The sequence below is a fragment of the Somniosus microcephalus genome, chromosome 4 (assembly GCF_052327205.1).
Source record: "Somniosus microcephalus isolate GS21.2 chromosome 4, FLI_Smic_1.0, whole genome shotgun sequence".
NCBI classification, from domain to species: domain Eukaryota; kingdom Metazoa; phylum Chordata; class Chondrichthyes; order Squaliformes; family Somniosidae; genus Somniosus; species Somniosus microcephalus.
In genome coordinates, this window is record NC_140990.1 from 195,403,358 (window position 1) to 195,417,930 (window position 14,573).

The window sequence follows — 14,573 nt, forward strand, 5'->3', positions numbered from 1 at the left end:
ATAAAAACTCTTATTATCTGTTTTTATATTTTTTGCTAATTTACTTTCATAATCTATCTTCCCTTTCTTAATCAATCTTTTTGTTATTTTTTGCTGTCTTTTAAAGTTTTCCCAATCCTCTATCCTCCCACTAGATTTGGCTACCTTATATGCCCTTGTTTTTAGTTGAATACTATCCTTAATTTCTTTACTTAGCCACGGATGGCTGTCTTTTCTTTTACACCCTTTTCTTCTCAGTGGAATAGATTTTTTTTGGAAGTTGTAAAATAACTCCTTAAATGTACACCACTGATCATGTATCGTCTTACCCTTTAATCTATTTTCCCAATCCACTTTACTCAATTCCGCTCTCATACCTTCATAGTCTCCTTTATTCAAGCTTAGCACGCTTGTTTGAGATCCAACCTCCTCACCCTCTAATTGAATATGGAATTCAACCATGTTATGGTCACTCATTCCAAGGGGATCCTTTACTAGGACATTTTTAATTAATCCTGTCTCGTTACACAGGACCAGATCTAAGGTTGCTTGCCCCCTGGTCGGTTCAGTTACATACTGCTCAAGAAACCCATCCCTAATACACTCAATGAACTCATCCTCAAGGCAGGCCTGCACAATTTGATTTGTCCAATTAAAATGATAATTAAAATCCCCCATAATTATAGATGTTCCCTTATTACAAGCCTCAACTATTTCCTGATTGATACTCCGTCCAACCGATTTGCCACTGTTCGGAGGCCTATAGACTATGCCCACTAGTGTTTTTTTCCACTTATTATTCCTTATCTCCACCCAAACTGTTTCATTATCCTGTTCTTTTGACCCAATATCATTTCTCTGTATTACAGTGATTCCTTCCTTTATTAACATAGCCACCCCACCTCCCCTTCCTTCCTGCCTGTCCTTCCTGATCGTTAAATAACCTGGTATGTTTAATTCCCAGGCATTGTCACCCTGCAGCCATGTTTCTGTAATGGCCACAAGATCATACCCATATGTCGCTATTTGTGCCATTAACTCATCTATTTTGTTACGAATGCTACATGCATTCAGATAGAGAACTTTCAAATGTGTTTTGTGACACTTAGTTCCTGCTTTTGCCCTTTTTATTACTTTACCTTTTACTCCATACCTTCTGCCCCTTCCTGACACGCTCTGGTTTTTAATTTCCCCCACTGCTACCTAAGTCTATGACCTTCTCTGTTGTCATTTTTATTATTTGCTCTCTAGGAACCTCCCCCCCACTAGTTAATTTAAAGCCCTCTCTACAGCCCTAGTTATATGATCCGCCAGGACGCTAGTCCCAGCACTGGCCAAGTGAAGCCCGTCCCAACGGAACAGCTCCCTCCTGCCCCAGTACTGGTGCCAGTGTCCTAGAAAGCAAAACCCATTTCTCCCACACCAGTCTTTGAGCCACGCATTTAACTCTCTTATTTTATTTGTCCTAGCCAAATTCGCTCGTGGCTCAGGTAATAATCCAGAGATTATTACCCTTGAGGTTCTGTTTTTTAATTTGACCCCTAGCTGCTCATACTCCTTTAACAGAACTGGCATCCTAGTCCTACCTATGGGAGGAATATGTACAACTGTTATCCCTGCAAAGCTAGTGGATGCATTGGTTGTGATCGTCAAAATTCCCTAGATTCAGGAATGGAAGCTAGCAAATGTAACCCTGCTATTAAAGAAAGGAGGGAGAGAGAAAACAGGAAACTACAGGCCAGTTAGCCAGACATCAGTTGTCGGGAAAATGCTGAAAACCATTATTAAGGAAGTGGTAACAGGGTACTTAGAAAATCATACTTTGATTAGGCAAAATCAACATTGTTTTATGAAAGGTAAATTGTGTTTGACAAATTTATATGGGGATGTAACCAGCAAGGTAGATAAAGGGGAACCAGTGGATGTAGTATATTTGGACTTCCAAAAGGCATTCAATAAAGTGCCACATAAAAGGTTATTACACAAGATTAGGGCTCACTGGATTGGGGGTAATATATTAGCATGGATAGAGAATTGGTGAACTGTCATAAAACAGAGAGTAGGGATAAACGGTTCATTTTCAGGTTGGCAGGCTGTAACTAGTGGGGTACCGCAAGGATCAGTGCTTGGGCCTCAGCTATTTACAATCTATATCAATGACTTAGATGAAGGGGCTGAGTGCAATGTATCAAAGTTTGCTGATGATATAAAGCTAGGTGGAAAAGGAAGATGTGAGGAGGACACGAAAAGCCTGTAAAATGATATAGATAGGTTAAGTGAGTGAGCAATAAGGTGGCAGATGGAGTATAGTGTGGGTAAATGTGAGGTTCTTCAATTTGGTAGGAAGAATAGAAAAACAGAATGTTTTTTAAATGGTAAGAAACTTTTAAATGTTGGTGTTCAGAGAGATTTAGGTGTCCTCGTACAGAAAACACAGAAAGTTAGCATGCGGATACAGTAAACAATTAGGAAGGCAAATGGCAAGTTGGCCTTTATTACTAAAGGGTTGGAGTACAAGAGTAAGGAAGTCTTGCTACAATTGTACAGGGCTCTGGTGAGACCACACCTGGACTACTGTGCACAGTTTTGGTCTCCTTATTTAAGGAAAGATATACTTGCCTTAGAGGTGGTGCAAGGAAGGTTCACTAGATTGATTCCTGGGATGAGAGGGCTGTCCTATGAGGAGAGATTGAGTAGATTAGGTCTATACTCTCTGGAGTTTAGAAGAATGAGAGGTGATCTCAGTGAAACATATAAGATTCTGAGGGAGGATTGACAGGATAAATGCTGAGAGATTGTTTGCTCTGGCTGGAGAGTCTAAAACTAGGGGGCATAGTCTCAGGAGAAGGGGTAGGCCTTTTAAGACAGAGATGAGCAGGAATTTCTTCACTCAGAGGGTTGTGAATCTTTGGAATTCTCTGCCCCAAAGTGCTGTGGATGCTTAGTCGTTGAATATATTCAAGGCTGAGATAGATAGATTATTGGACTCCAGAGGAATCAAGGGATATGGGGATAGGGCAGGAAAGTGGACTTGAGGTCGAAGATCAGCCATGATCTTATTGAATGGCGGAGCTGGCTTGAGGGGCCGTATGGCCTACTCCTGCTCCTAATTCTTGTTATGTTCTAAGCCTGAATGCAATGTTAAGGAGCATGGAGGAGTCCAGAACCAACTTGGCACAGGGCTTTGTGTAGAGCTTGGAGCCCATCCTTTCCAGCATGGAACTGGTGGCCAACTCCATCAACACACTTGTGGACTCAACCATGATGCAGCATCTGATGGCTGATGTCTCAGCTTTCATTGCAGCACAAGAAGCTTCCACCAAATATCTGAGTGCTGCAGTGGAAGCTCAGACTGCTGTCATACCAGCTCAGGCTGCTACCATCATGGCTCTGGATACCAATGTTCAAAGGGGTTTCCAAGGCATCACAGCAGTCCATCAATCTGTTCTCCAGCAGATCAGTAGAATTGCTGAGGCACTGCCCTGGGAGCGTGGCAGTGGCTCCATGGAGTACAAGCCTGCTGTCATCTCTCAGGATTCTTACTCCCACCCCTGCGACTCCGCCAGTGCCCTTTCTGTTGCCTGTCAGCCAGCCAGCCCAGACTGCTGCAGCCCAGGGCGAGATGGTGCAGTCTAAAGCCGAACCTTCTAGGCCCAGAGCTGCTTGAGGTCACCCTCCAAGGCTATCTGCAGTCTCTTCAATTGAAGGTCAGAAGCCTTCCACCACCCATGCTGCAGCCACTGGGGAAGCACCTCGTAGGAGCACTAGGAGAGGCAAAGGTACACAGGCGATGCACTAAGGAAATGCACAAGGGTGAATAGTTTATTTTTGTATGCATTGTGTCATGATTTAATTTATAAATTTGAATTGGAATGTGTATTTTCCGGTGATTTCTATTTTTGTATGTTAGAAATTCTCTACCCCAGAGGGCTGTGGATGCTCAGTCGTTGAGTATATTCAAACAGCGATTGATAGATTTTTGGATACTAAGGGAATCAAGGGATATGGGGATAGTGCAGGAAGGTGGAGTTGAGGTAAAAGATCAGCAATGATCTTATTGAATGGTGGAGCAGACTCGACAGGCCGAATGACCTACTCCTGCTCCTATTTCTTATGTTCTTATGAAAGAGGACAATGTGATAGTCAGTGATAGAGGAAAGGTAAGTAGTGTCGGACTGTTGGTGAATGGGGATTTGTGGTTGAGGTTACTGGTATCATTCATGAATTATTTGATCATGTAGAGCCTGGACCGAAAGGGGCTGTCTACGTTGTACTCTCCTTTCCTCTTCCTGTTCCTCTACTTCCTATTGCACTTCCTCCATCTCCACTTTCTCCTCCTCCTCTTCCTGGTGTTCCTCAGCTTTTCGCCTGATAGGTGGTAGCAAGGGCTGCTCCCTTATAATGGCCAAGTTGTGTAGCATGAAGCATACTTCCACAAATTTTGATACCCACTCAGCTGGGTATTGCAGAGCTCCTCCAGAGTGGTCCAGGCAGCAGAAGCGTTGTATGAGGACATCGATGGTGTGCTGAGTGGATAACCCTTGTCGCCCAATAGCCGCCCTTTGACTTGCCATGGTTGGTCAAAAACAGCTGGCACAGAGGGCTGCTCCAAACTGAAGGAATTGTGACTACTGCCAGGGTAACACACCAGCTGCACATTAAGTTAGTGGAATCCTTTTTGGCTCGGGAAAATGGCAGAGTTCACGAGGCGCACAAAAAAGAAAGAAAGATAGCATTTCTGTAGCGCCTTTCACAACCTCAGGACGTCCCAAAGTGCTTTACAGCCAATGAAGTACTTTTGAAGTGTAGTCATTGTTGTAAGGTAGGAAACATGGCAGCTAATTTGTGCACAGCAAGCTCCCACCAACAGCATTGTGATAATGAACAGATAATCTGCTTTAGTGATGTTGCTTGAGGGATAAATATTGGCCAGGACACCAGGGGTAAATCCCCTGCTCTTCTTCGATATAGTGCCATGGGATACTTTATGTCGACCTGAGAGAGCAGACAGGGCCTTGGTTTAACGTCTCATTCAAAAGACGGTACCTCTGACAGTGCAGCACTCCCTCACTACTGCACTGGAGTGTCAGCCTAGATTTCTGTATTCAAGTCTCTGGAGTGGGAGTTGAACCCATAACCATCAGATTCAGAGGTAAAGCAATGTGCGTGCAGTCAATGGCACCCTGCAACATGGGGAAGCCTGCAATCTGAGCAAACCCTTGTGCTCGCTCCACCTGCTTGTCTCTGGCTAGAGGGAATGAGATGAAGCCGTCTCTCTTTGTGTATAGAGAGCCTCAGTGACCTCCCTTATGCAGCAGTGCACTGCAAACTGCAAGATGTTGCTTATATCTCCAGCAGCAGCCTGGAAGGGGCCAAACATATAAAAGTTAAGAGTTATGGTCACATTGACAGCCACAAGCAATGCGGTCCTTGCCCTGTTTTGAGGTTGTAGTTGTGGCTGCAGCAGTTGGCAGATTTCAGTCACAATCTCTTTTGTGAAGCAAAGCCACCTCATGCGTTGGTCCTCACTGAAGTTCAGGTTAGAGAATTGCTCCCTAAAGACCCTCGGCGGATATGGCCTCCTTTTGAGAGCCCCTCTTCCCGCTCCTCCTCCAGCTTGTCCTGCTTTGCGTGGCCTCTCTTCATTCTCCCAGTCATGCTCAGTTCCCAGAGGAAGGTCTACCAGGCCACCCATGTTTGGAAGCAACTGGTTCCGTCACAAGCCTTTAAACCACCAAGAAAGTACTTCACCACCAGCCTGACCACTCCCTGTAGAATACTGAAACTTTAGACACGTATAGGAAAGTTCCAGAAACATGGAGAACTGCACCAGCAGCCAGAAGAAATAATCCAGCAACTAATCTATACGTAGTTCATGATCCCGTTAATTAGCACTATTGGGGAGTCCTTCAGGCCGTTGAATGCGTGGTTAGCTGTGGCAGATTAAAAGAGGGCATAGGCTGGAACATGGCGTTCGAAATGGCAGCGTTGGCGCCAAATCAGCGTTTCACACTACTGTACCGAGATGGTGTCCGGCGCACTTCCTGTCGGAAATGTGCGTGTGCGTCTAGGACCGGATTTTAGATCTTTAGAAGGCCGAATAGCGTCTAAAAAAACGGGCGCTACAGAGCCCAATTTCTCCCCTATTAAGTATTATGAACATTGCACAGAGTCCACAAGCAAAGTATAAGATCAATCGCCCAATGCCTCTTTTGGGTAACAATTAAGCCAATGTAGCAATATAACAATAAATTCAGTTGCATTGTGCGTCCCGTTAGTGCCTGGGCGCGGCACCGCTAACGCCTCCCACAAAATGCAGCGGGAGGTTAGCGTCGGTGGTAGCTGGTAGCGCCCCCATGGCGCTGCGCCTCCGGCGATGACATCATTGCCATGCGCAGCTCCCCGCTCGGCGGCCCGGCCGCAAACTTGATTCACGCCCCTGACCTATCGCCGGACGCTATGTCCGACAGGGTCAAGGTAGCATTTTTGCAGCCGGGGCGACGATAATTAAAAGGCAGGTGCCGGGCGACCTTTTTTTTAGGACCGCCTGCCAGCACCTGCCCCCTCTCGCTGCCTGCTGTGGGGTGCCACTCCTTTTGAGTTCTGGGCTCTTTTGCCGGCACCCCGCTCCCCAGGGATCCAGCAGGGCCCTGGTGCACGCTGTAGGCCCTTCCCCTTTAACCACTGTCTTGATCTCAAGCACAAATCCAAGGCTGATGTTCAAAGTTGTGGATGGTTTTGATTTGTTTTACTTGCTAACCGATGACCCACCACAGAAATATAGACACTAGTCTTGCACCTCTGAGTCCTTGATTCAAATCTAATCTAGACTGATTGAAATGAAAGTGTTGTCTGTTAATTGGCGGTAAGGGTCTTGTGTGAAATGAGTTTGGGCAGGCTCAACCTAGGTTTTTTTTAATTCGTTCATGGGATGTGGGCGTCACTGGCAAGACCAGCATTTAATGTCCATCCCTAGTTGCCCTTGAGAAGGTGGTGGTGAGCCGCCTTCTTGAAGCGCTGCAGTCCGTGTGGTGAAGATACTCCCACAGTGCTGTTAGGGAGGGAGTTCCAGGATTTTGACCCACGGGTATGGGCTCAGCACAAAACTGCCTCTAATTTTCACAAATTGGCACTGAATTGTTAACCTTGCCCCGAGGAGTCATGGGATAGCTGTCCTAGGAGGTGGATAAATGTCACATTGGCACAATGGTGGTGCTGAGGTTGGGTCTTAGACACATTGTTGAGACAGAGTAGAGGGGACTTTACTCTGTATCTAATCATGCTATTATAGAGGTAGAGGTGCTTGATACTAACATTGTGTGCCCCAAATGGAAAAGCACTTGATGAACACAAAATCCACAATAAAAGTTGGCTGCATTGGAAATGAATCTCAAAATTTGGAATAGGTTCTATTCAAGTTCTTTTGCAGGAAATACAACAATGACCCAAAGCTGACACACCCATCAAGGCAAAGAAACTAAACTGCTCCCCTCCAAAAATTCTGATGGGCATTTATTTGAGCAGAAAACAATTGTAAATAAATTGGTATAATGTCTGGCAGTGTCAGAATAGCAGGATCTTGAATTCTCAGGTATTTTACAATGGTCATTTTGTTACATTGAGAAGCTAAGCTGAAGGGCCAAGACACATGAAGCAGCACACCACCAAAGTTGAAAAGAATAAAAAACGAAGTCAAGGAAAATCAGGAACTAGGTGACCTCAAGCTTGGGTTTTTAAAGTCTGAGAGTAATAGGAGGAAGGAAACCCTGAAGTACGTAACAAGCTATCACAGCTTTGAGATCCTGGGAAAGAATGAATTAGAGTAGGAAATTGTGTGATGCCTTTTGATTTCAGTATGAATGAGCAAGAGTGTGCAGGGTGAAGTATTTGGCTCTTAGAAGAGACTCGAGATAAAAGTTCAGAGGATCACTGACCATAGAATCAAACAGAGAAAGGCAAGAAAGGTTGCGATGGAAAGACAGGTTGAAGGCTTGAAGTGAGAAATGGACCATCTATCAGATGACCAAATTTCCCTTTCAAATTTGCATTAATTTTACACAAAAATGGAAAGGCTTCTTAAATTCAGGTACACAAGATTAACCAGATCCCTATGACACTGATCTACATATCATCCCTTCTCTCCATTATAACCATACATTTATCCTTACCTTGGACAATACCATCTGCTCCTATATTTATGTCCCCAAACACAAACTGGATCTTTTCCATAGCTTGGATCTGGTCAAAGGAACCATGCAAGGCATTCTGCAAGATGTTCTTTGCAAACTTGGCTCGTAGAGAGTCTGGTGCTGTTTGTTTGGCTTCCTCAGGATCTGTGGGGCCCATTAAACTTCTCCACTCTTCCACTGCATTCTCTTTACTCAGAATCATCATCAATGAGGGGCCTCTGCAGAAGGTGGAGAAAGGATAGGAATCTATTGTCAGTGTTAAACTAGCTTTAGTCTATCTTTCAGAAAGAAGCATGATTTCTTACCTTGTAATGAAATCTGTTTGTTCTTGCCTGTATTTGTTCTTGCCTGTATTCGTTTTGCACTCATGTATATTACCCTCCTCCACACGGTGTATAGTTTCACTTCCTCTTTCCTGACTAACCTGTATGACTCATTCCTGCGAGCCAGTCAGTGTGTTGAGATGTTAGCTCTGATCTTAGTGATTAAAAGCCAACTTGTTAAAGTCTATAACTTCTAGTTTTGTGGTTATTGAAGGCACATCAATTTTAATCACTAAAGAATACTAGGATGGATCGACTCCTAAAACCAGAGCGTCTGGACTTGGATCCACATTCTGCTGAAGCATCAAATCAATTTGGACACTGGCTCAAATGCTTCGAACTCTTCGCGAGGGCCTCATCCGCTAGCGAGGTAGATAAACTGAGTCTACTGACTACTCGCGTTAATCATCGGATTTATTCGTTCATCCGGGATGCCACCTCTTACACGGAGGCCATCACTATCCTGAAGGCCCAATACCAGAGGCCAGTAAACGAAGTGTACGCCAGACATCTGCTGGCTACACGCAGGCAGCGACCTGAGGAATCAATGGACGATTTCTTACAGGGCCTAAAGGACTTGGTCCGGGACTGTAACTGCAAGGCCGTGACGGCCAACGTGTACTCTGATGAATTGGTCCGCGATTCCTTCATCACGGGCCTCAAATCGAATTATATCCGGCAGAGACTGCTGGAGAAGGAGGTCCTGGACTTAAAAAAGGCAGTGGCCACTGCGCGATCGCTGGACGTGGCCCAGAAAAACTCTGACTCTTATTCTTCCGGCCATGTGGCCCTCACCGCCTCGTGCGCGCCGAGCGGGCCGCCATCTTGGAATCAGCCATCTTCCCCATCCAGGTCTCAGACCAGCTCTACACCGCCGGAGTCCCCACACAGAAGTTCACCCAGGAGTCCTACTATAGCGGCAATGTCTCGAGGCCCGAAATGCTACTTCTGCGGCCAGGCCAAGCACCCCAGACAATGATGCCCAGCGAAGGACGCTACATGCTTCAAATGTAAGAAAAAGGGGCATTTTAGCAAAGTCTGCAGGGGGAATCCGATTTCCAACTCCGTCACCGCCTCGTGCGTGCCGTGCGGGCCGCCATCTTGGGATCCGCCATCTTTTCCCGACTCAACGGCCGCCCAGGGCCCAACAGTGGCTTCGATCACGGTGGATCAATCCAGGCCACACCCGTTGACAAAATCCATGATGCACATACAGGTAAACGGGAATTTAACTAAATGTTTAATTGACTGTGGGAGTACCGAGAGTTTTATCCACCCTAGCCTGGTACGGCAGCACTCATTAACGGTAACCCCTACACAGAGCAGAATTGCTATGGCTGCTAAGCCCCACACTTCGGACATTTTGGGCTACTGTGTGGTAACACTGACTGTAAAAGGCACGGACTACAAGGATTTTAAACTCCTCGTGATGCCAGAACTCTGTGTTAATGTAATCTTGGGCCTGGACTTGCAGTGCCACCACGAAAGTGTCACGCTAGCATATGGCGGGTCCCAGCCACCACTCACAGTCTGTGGCCTATCAACCTTAAAAATCAGCCCGCCCTCTTTATTCGCTAATCTCGCTCCGAACTGTAGGCCCATAGCGACCAAAAGTAGACGGTACAGTCTGGAAGACAGACACTTTATCAAGGCGGAAGTGGACAGACTCCTGCGGGAAGGCATTATTGAATGCAGTACCAGTCCGTGGCGTGCCCAAGTAGTCATAGTTAAAAATAGCGAAAAGAAACGGATGGTAATTGACTACAGCCAGACTGTTAATATTTATACCCAGCTGGACGCCTACCCTTTACCCCGCATATCAGAAGTGGTCAACCAGATCGCGCAATACCGAGTCTTCTCGACTATCGACCTCAAATCCGCGTATCACCAGTTCCCCATTAGAACGGAGGACCACCCATACACCGCCTTTGAGGCGAACAGACGCCTCTACCATTTTCTCAGAGTGCCCTTCGGGGTAACAAATGGGGTCTCGGTCTTCCAACGTGAGATGGACCGCATGGTTGACGAGAATAAACTACAAGCTACCTACCCCTATCTGGACAATGTCACTATCTGCGGGCACAACCAGCAAGACCACGATCTAAATCTTGCGAGATTTTTAAAAACTGCCCTAAAGCTGAATCTAACCTACAACGAAGACAAATGTGTCTTCAACACAACCCGTCTCTGTATCCTCGGCTGTGTGGTGGAAGATGGGGTAATTGGACCGGACCCTGACCGATTACGCCCCCTAAAGGAACTGCCCCTGCCACACAATCCCAAAGCTTTAAAAAGGTGCCTGGGATTTTTTTCGTATTATGCCCAATGGGTGCCCAATTACTCTGATAAGGCCCGACCCCTCATTAAATCGACGTCCTTCCCACTATCAGCTGAAGCTCGGGAGGCTTTCACCAGTATCAAACAGGACATTGAAAGGGCTGCACTGTGTGCAGTGGACGAAAGCATTCCCTTTCAAGTCGAAAGCGATGCGTCAGACTTTGCTTTAGCTGCGACCCTCAATCAGGTTGGGAGACCTGTGGCCTTCTTCTCCCGAACCCTTCAGGGACCTGAAATCAGGCACTCTTCTGTCGAGAAGGAGGCACAGGCTATAGTGGAGGCAGTGCGGCACTGGAGACACTACCTAGCCGGCAAACGTTTCACCCTGCTCACTGACCAGCGGTCGGTGGCTTTCATGTTTAATAACAAACAAAGGGGGAAAATCAAGAATGACAAAATACTCAGGTGGAGGATCGAACTATCCACATTCGACTATGATATTATGTACAGGCCGGGAGCCTTTAATGAACCCCCAGACGCCCTATCGCGGGGAATGTGTGCCAGCATTCATACGGACAAATTACAGGGTCTCCACAACGACCTCTGTCACCCAGGGGTCACCCGACTATACCATTTTATAAAGTCCTGCAATCTGCCCCACTCCATCGAGGAGGTCAGGGCAATGACCAGAGCCTGCCGCATCTGTGCGGAATGCAAGCCTCGTTTCTACAGGCCTGACCGTGCACACCTTATCAAAGCCACACGGCCATTCGAGCGCCTAAGTCTGGACTTCAAGGGACCCCTTCCCTCTGCCGACCGTAACGTATACTTCCTCAATATCATCGATGAATATTCCCGCTTCCCCTTCGCCATTCCCTGCCCAGACATGACCAGTGCCACGGTCATCAAGTGTCTCTGTAATCTATTCTGCATGTTTGGCATGCCGAACTACATACACAGCGATAGGGGGACGTCATTTATGAGTGACGAACTGCGCCAGTTCTTGCTCTCAAAGGGGATAGCCACTAGCAGAACCACTAGCTACAACCCCTGGGGTAATGGGCAAGTGGAAAGGGAGAATGCTGCTGTTTGGAAGGCTGTCACGTTAGCCTTAAAGTCAAAAGGCCTTCCGACCTCCCGCTGGCAGGAAGTCCTCCCAGACGTGCTCCACTCCATAAGGTCTCTGTTATGTACAGCCACTAACGCTACCCCTCACGAAAAGATGTTCGTTTTCCCCCGGAAATCGACCTCGGGCATATCTCTACCCGCGTGGCTGACGTCCCCGGGGACAGTACTATTGCGGAAGCACGTGAGAGGCCATAAAACGGACGCCCTTGTGGAAAAGGTACAGCTCCTCCATGCAAACCTTCAGTACGCCTATATCGAATACTCTGACGGGCGAGAGGACACTGTTTCCATAAAAGACCTCGCTCCCTCGGGGAGCGGAGAGAACGATGAGAGACTACCCGAGGAAGACCTACACAAAGAGACAGGACGCCCAGAGGTATCAATACCCAACTTTAACCTGGAGGACACTGCAGATAACCTGGAAGACACTGCGGAGGCCCGGACAGCGGAGGAACCAGAATCCACTCCCCTAGAGGCACCCCAACCGGCTTTGCGCCGATCACTGAGAACTGCAAAACCTCCTGACAGACTCACTTGCACCAACTTTTAAGAAACATCACCCTGATGGACTAAATCTAAAGAAGGGGTGAATGTAATGAAATCTGTTTGTTCTTGCCTGTATTCGTTCTTGCCTGTATTCGTTTTGCACTCATGTATATTACCCTCCCCCACACGGTGTATAGTTTCACTTCCTCTTTCCTGACTAACCTGTATGACTCATTCCTGCGAGCCAGTCAGTGTGTTGAGATGTTAGCTCTGATCTTAGTGACTAAAAGCCAACTTGTTAAAGTCTATAACTTCTAGTTTTGTGGTTATTGAAGGCACATCATACCTAAACTAAATGTAAACAGGAAGTGACCTAGAACATCGGCTGCACAGTGCTCGCTTTTCACTAAAAGGTCTCTTTAGACTTCAATATGGCAAAGAGTAAGAGCATGCTCATTAAGAGCTGGAACTGCACTGCTCACCATATTGGTAAAGACCAAAATATCGCTGTGCAGTGCCTGTTGGAGGTCCCCACTGCTCGACTGGCTCGCCCTGAGGCAACCGGAAGACCAGGTGTACATGCGGCCTAACAGGCGGTCCAAAGGCCGCAACCAAGTATGTAAGTTTTTTAAAATACTTATGTGAATGTGGAATTGGGAGGAGCAGGAGTGCCTCTCCAGACCTCCCATTCAAAGAACGCGAGCCACTGCCGGCCACCTCTACCCACCCGCCGATCGCCGCCATTACCTCCCCCAATGTTGATTGCCACTGCTACCTCCCAACTCAGTCATCCCCCTTTCCTGGTCACCCCTCCCCATTCCCGTTCTGCCCCCCCACTCCCGGTTGCCCCCACCCCCCACCTCACTTACCTGAGGGATGCTGTAACACCAGCATTGGCCCGATTTTCAATCGTGCCTCGTCTGCAAGCTTCCTGTTGCCGGCTCGGTGTAAATGAGGCCCGAGGCCCAATATCAGTGGTGCCTCGGGCCTCACTATTCAGGCACAGGGATCGTTTACTGTTTGACCGCTAAATGCATCACAACCGAGCCTCAACATCTCCTCGCTCAATGTCCACAAACAGTAACTTCCAGCCGGGGTCATTAGACAGGCGCAGGAACCCTGGACAATTTGTCCCTTCCCTGAGGCTAATCATTTGTCTTACTGTTGCCACAGCTGAGATCAAACCTGCTACCTTACTTGTCTGTGGAAGTTTTGTTTTTAAAGGAAAACAAATAATTTGTATTCATGTGAATATCCAGTACTGGGGGACAGTGCGATGGGCAGCGAGGCATTCCAAGAAAAAAATTGCTACCAAACTTGACTCCAAAATTAAAGGAAGTATCAGCAAGGCCAGCTAAAATTAAGATCAACAGTGGCATTCCCTTTGATTCCTTTTTCTGTCAATAGATATTCTTTGACGCAATAAGGTGAATGCCTTGGAGGAATTGTTGAACAGTAAGAAGGAATTAAATTAATATACAAACATATACACAAGCACAAACACAGATGAAGCACTGGGATTTAATTGTAGTGTCCGCTGATGTTGATTGATCTCCTTTGCACTGTAAGAATCAGAGAATCCATCAAAGTATGGGGCATGGGTACGTTAGTGTCGTGGTTATGATACTGAACTGTGATTTCAAATCCCACCACGTCAGCTTGTAAAAATCAATTAATTAATCAGATAATCTGTGGACTAGTACCAGAAAAAATGACCATGGAAGCTTCTAACTTGTAAAAAGCCAGCTCAGGTTCTTCAGGGAAGGGAATTCCACACTTACCCAGTTTGGCCTGCATGTGATTTCAGTCCACACTATGTGGTTGGCTCTGAATGATCTCAGGGCGACTAGGGACAGGCATGACATGCTGCCTTGTCAGCATCACCTACATCTCAAGAACCAATTTTTCAACCAGTATTTAAGAACATAAGAATAATTAAGGACAAGAAAAATCCATTGGCCCATCAAGCACGTCCCTCTAGTACCCGCATCCAATTGCATTTTGAACATCCAATAATATCTTTGTCTCTACAAATGCTGCCTGGCAGATTATTGCAAATGTTTATCATCCTTTGAGTAAAAAAAACTTTATAATAGCTCTTTTAAGTTTACTTCCTCTCCCCACAGTTGTGTGAAACATATAAAAGGATATGGGGAAAGGATAGACAAATGGGAATGAAGTAAATAGCTCC

General features: G+C 46.5%; 1 protein-coding gene across 2 annotated transcripts in view; it reads right to left on the reverse strand.

Moving 5' to 3' along the window:
- LOC147120110 (thioredoxin domain-containing protein 6-like) overlaps positions 1-14,573 on the reverse strand; it is a 221,116-nt gene that overhangs the window by 56,689 nt on the left and 149,854 nt on the right. For both annotated transcript variants that reach the window (XM_085985657.1, XM_085985658.1), the window contains exon 16: positions 8,148-8,386. In XM_085985657.1, the coding sequence (XP_085841783.1) occupies positions 8,148-8,386 (239 nt within the window). The remainder of the gene's footprint in view (positions 1-8,147; positions 8,387-14,573) is intronic.